Source organism: Nicotiana attenuata, unplaced genomic scaffold (assembly GCF_001879085.1).
Source record: "Nicotiana attenuata strain UT unplaced genomic scaffold, NIATTr2, whole genome shotgun sequence".
In the NCBI taxonomy this organism is placed as follows: Eukaryota; Viridiplantae; Streptophyta; class Magnoliopsida; order Solanales; family Solanaceae; genus Nicotiana; species Nicotiana attenuata.
Window position 1 is genome coordinate 279,063 of NW_017671020.1, and position 4,560 is coordinate 283,622.

The 4,560-nt window shown below is 40.6% G+C and overlaps 1 protein-coding gene across 1 annotated transcript; it reads left to right on the forward strand.

Moving 5' to 3' along the window:
* Positions 1–679: 679 nt before the first annotated feature.
* LOC109205306 (elongation factor-like GTPase 1) lies at positions 680–4,560 on the forward strand. The gene has a single exon (XM_019368013.1). It carries the CDS (start codon positions 1,266–1,268, stop codon positions 4,332–4,334), a length of 3,069 nt encoding a protein of 1,022 aa, XP_019223558.1. The 5' UTR covers positions 680–1,265; the 3' UTR covers positions 4,335–4,560.

Genomic DNA, 4,560 nt, shown 5'->3' on the forward strand with positions numbered 1-4,560 from the left:
TACTCAAGATGTTAGAACTGATTTAATTTATGTATGAGTAGTGGAATAAGTTTGGAAGTTGAGACTTTAGCCATTAATTATTTAGTAACTTGTAGCCATTTTCTTAAGACAAAAAAAAAATGCTTTGTTAGTTTTAAAATTAGTATATAAAATACATTTTTCATATATAAATTTATGCGGTACGGTTTGGTACTTTTTCAATTTATTTTTATAAAATTAAGAACCTACCCTATTATTCGGTACGGTTATAAGTTTACATAAAAACTTACAATTTTATAACAACAACAGCAACAAACCTAGTATAATCCCATATAGTGGGGTTTGGAGAGAATAGTGCGCAACCTTACTCTTACCTAGTGGAGATAAAAATGTTGTTTCCAATAGACCCCCGCTCAAAGAAGCATAAGCACCACATTAAAGGATAGAAAAACAAGAGAAAAAGATCTAGTAATCGATTCGATACAGTTCGGTTATGTTTTAAAGATCCATTGACACCCCTAATATTCTCCGTAACAAGACTTCATTACAACAACAAAAAACGAGTGAGTAATAGAGAAGTTTCACTGTACTAATTTAATAATGACATAATAATTTTCAAACACACATTAGAATGCAAAAAGATTACCACAAAACTTTATTTGTATCATAACTTAGGTAAAAGTCGGGGACTATTTTCTTGAGGCATAAAATACAAAGGCTTTGAAAATATCCTGAAACATCGCCCTTTATCAAAAGCTAACTTACCTTTTGAAACCCTAATTCCTCAATTCTCACCATCGCCTACGACACCATATAACCCCTACAAATTCTACCGATTTTCAATTATTTTCCACGATTCACAAATACTGTTACCTTTACTTTGTCATACTAATTAGACATGTTTATTGGAGCTACAGAGAATAATTGCAGTATCTCTAACGCCACGACTATTATATCTCGGCTTTCTCCAATCCTTCATAGAAAAGAACCCAACAGAAATCCAATCTCTATTCCTCAAAATATTGTCTTTTCCCAGTTGGGTTTGTCTCGGTGAGTCCAATTTTTGCATTATACTTCGTTAAAATTTGAAAAAAGTTAAGAACTTTAGCTTATTTAGCTGAAATAATATCTGTTTTTTGGCTAGATTTTATCAAGACTCTAAAAAAGGGTTGGTGGAAATTAATTTATAGCTATTTGGGTGTATAATTTTTGGGTTTTCTTGGAAATTTTTTTAGGGGAAGAGTAGTGATTTATAATAGTGTTTTCATTAGTTGAGGAGATTGAAAATGGTGGATTTTGATGGCAAAAAGATCAGAAATATATGTATACTTGCTCATGTGGATCATGGAAAGACCACATTGGCTGACCATTTGATTGCTTCATCTGGTGGTGGTGTGCTACACCCCAAGCAGGCTGGTAAGCTTAGGTTTATGGATTATTTAGATGAGGAGCAGAGGCGGGCGATTACTATGAAGAGCTCTTCGATTGGTCTTAAGTATAAGGAACATTCGATTAATCTTATAGACTCTCCTGGCCACATGGATTTTTGTAGTGAAGTCTCAACTGCAGCCCGTTTGAGTGATGGCGCATTGGTATTAGTGGATGCTGTGGAGGGTGTTCACATTCAGACCCATGCAGTTTTGCGTCAGGCATGGATTGAGAAGCTTACCCCGTGTCTTGTTTTGAATAAGATTGATAGGTTGATTGTTGAATTGAGATTGACTCCGCTTGAGGCATATAATCGGCTGCAGAGGATTGTTCATGAGGTGAATAGTATAGTGAGTGCCTACAAGTCTGAAAAGTACTTGTCGGACGTGGATTCGCTGCTCTCTGCCCCATCAGAACTCGTGGAAGATGAAAATCCAGAGTTCATAGATGATGACGAAGAGGATACTTTCCAACCCCAGAAGGGGAATGTTGCATTTGTGTGTGCCCTAGATGGATGGGGCTTTACTATTAGTGATTTTGCTGAGTTTTATGCTTCAAAACTGGGTGCAAGTTCAGCTGCCTTGCAGAAGGCATTATGGGGGCCTCGGTATTTTAATGCCAAGACAAAGATGATTGTAGGTAAAAAGGGACTTAGTAGTGGAAGTAAGGCTAGGCCCATGTTTGTGCAATTTGTTCTTGAGCCACTTTGGCAGGTTTATCAAGCTGCACTGGAAGCTGATGGGGCCAAGGAGATGCTTGAGAAAGTTATAAAGTCTTTCAATTTGTCTGTACCTCCCCGTGAACTTCAAAACAAGGATCCCAAAGCTGTGCTTCAATCTGTGTTGAGTCGTTGGCTTCCATTGTCTAATACGATATTGTCTATGGTTGTTAAATACATGCCTGACCCTATCTCTGCTCAGTCTTTCCGTATATCTCGGTTGCTTCCAAAGAGAGTTTTCTTGGATAATGGCACCAACCCTGATTTGCTTTCTGAAGCAGAACTCGTGAGGAAATCTGTGGAATCATGTAATTCTAGCCCTGATGCACCTTGTGTTGTCTTCGTTTCTAAGATGTTTGCTATTCCATCAAAAATGCTTCCCCGTGGAGAGATGCTAGATGACAGTGGAAATGGTGACTCTGATGAATGTTTCCTTGCATTTGCCCGGGTCTTTAGTGGGGCTCTTCATGCCGGGCAGAAGGTTTTTGTGCTCTCAGCATTGTATGATCCATTAAAGGAAGAATCACTGCAGAAGCATGTGCAGGAAGCTGAGGTGCAGTCTTTGTATTTGATGATGGGTCAAGGATTAACACCGGTGGCATCAGCAAAGGCTGGTAACGTCATAGCTATCCGAGGGCTTGCCCAGCATATATTGAAGAGTGCCACTCTTTCATCTACATTAAATTGTTGGCCTTTATCAAGTATGGTTTTCCAAGTTTCGCCCATGCTTAAAGTTGCAATTGAACCTTCTGATCCTGCTGACATGGGTGCACTTATCAAAGGATTGAGGCTTCTAAACCGAGCGGACCCTTTTGTTGAGATTTCTGTTTCTGCCAGGGGTGAGCATGTTCTTTCTGCAGCAGGTGAGGTGCACCTGGAGAGATGCATTAAAGATTTAAAGGAGAGATTTGCAAAGATAAACTTGGAAGTCTCTCCGCCCCTTGTATCTTTTAAAGAGACTATTGAAGGAGATGCCACTAATCCGTTAGAAAACTTGAAGTTACTGAGCCGCAGCTCTGAGTTTTTGGAGAAAGCTACTCCAAATGGAAGATGTGTTGTTCGAGTGCGTGTTATGAAGCTTCCAACAGCATTGACGAAGCTGCTTGATGAAAATTGTGATCTGCTCGGGGACATCATTGGAGGTAAATCTTTGCAGGCTTGTAGAAGCTTGGAAACTCTTAGAGGTAACATTGTAGAAGATGAGAATCCAATTGAAGCACTCAAGAAACGCCTCATAGATGCTGTGGAGAGCGACTCTTCAACTGGATTTGCTGAGACGGAAGAGGACAGGATTGATAAATGTAAAAAGACGTGGCAAAAATTCTTAAAGAGGATCTGGGCGTTAGGGCCTAGACAGATGGGTCCCAACATTCTCCTCACTCCAGATGTGAAAGGAAAGAGTGACGATGCGTCTGTTCTTATAAAGGGTTCACCTCATGTATCAGAAAAATTGGGCTTTATGGGTGACTCTGATGATAGCGGTACATCACCTGAATCATCAACCAGTGCGGATCAGACCCTTCTACGAGAAGCTGAGAATCTTGAAAGCAGTATTTTATCTGGATTCCAGTTAGCTACAGCAGCTGGCCCTTTGTGTGATGAGCCAATGTGGGGTTTGGCATTTGTTATTGAGGCCTACATATCTCCATTGGCTATGCTGCCAAATGATAGTGACACGCCGCCTGTTCCACAGCCGGAACAGTATGGGATGTTCCCTGGACAGGTTATGACTGTTGTGAAGGACGCGTGCAGGGCTGCTGTTCTCCAGAGAAAACCGCGGCTGGTGGAAGCCATGTACTTTTGTGAGCTGAACACCCCACATGACCAGTTGGGCAACACTTATTCAGTTCTTAATCGGAGGCGTGCCCATGTGGTGAATGAAGAAATGCAGGAAGGTTCTTCCTTGTTCACTGTGCACGCATATGTGCCAGTTGCAGAAAGCTTTGGATTTGCTGATGAGTTGAGGAGAAAGACTTCTGGAGCTGCAAGCGCGTTACTCGTTCTCAGTCACTGGGAAGCCCTTCCACAGGACCCTTTCTTTGTACCTAGGACCGAGGAGGAGAAGGAAGAATTTGGAGATGGTGCCAGTGTGCCGCACAGTATAGCAAGAAAACTCATGGATTCTGTGAGACGGAGGAAGGGTCTTCCGGTAGAGGAAAAAGTAGTACAGCATGCAACAAAGCAGAGGACTTTGGCTCGCAAGGTGTAGAAGTTTTATACAATTCAGCTTTCTGTAATGCTTGGTTGTCACATTAATCCCCTTTTTCATTATTACTTAGACAAGGAAAAAGAAATAGTTAGCTCAACCAATACAAATTTTGTACTGTTATTCATTGAGGAAATTTTGTTGGCAGAACACTAAAAGATTTTTGGCTAAGCTTTCTTTTGAGTTCTTTTGGATGCAATAAGAAAACTTATATTTTTCATTCTTGTAA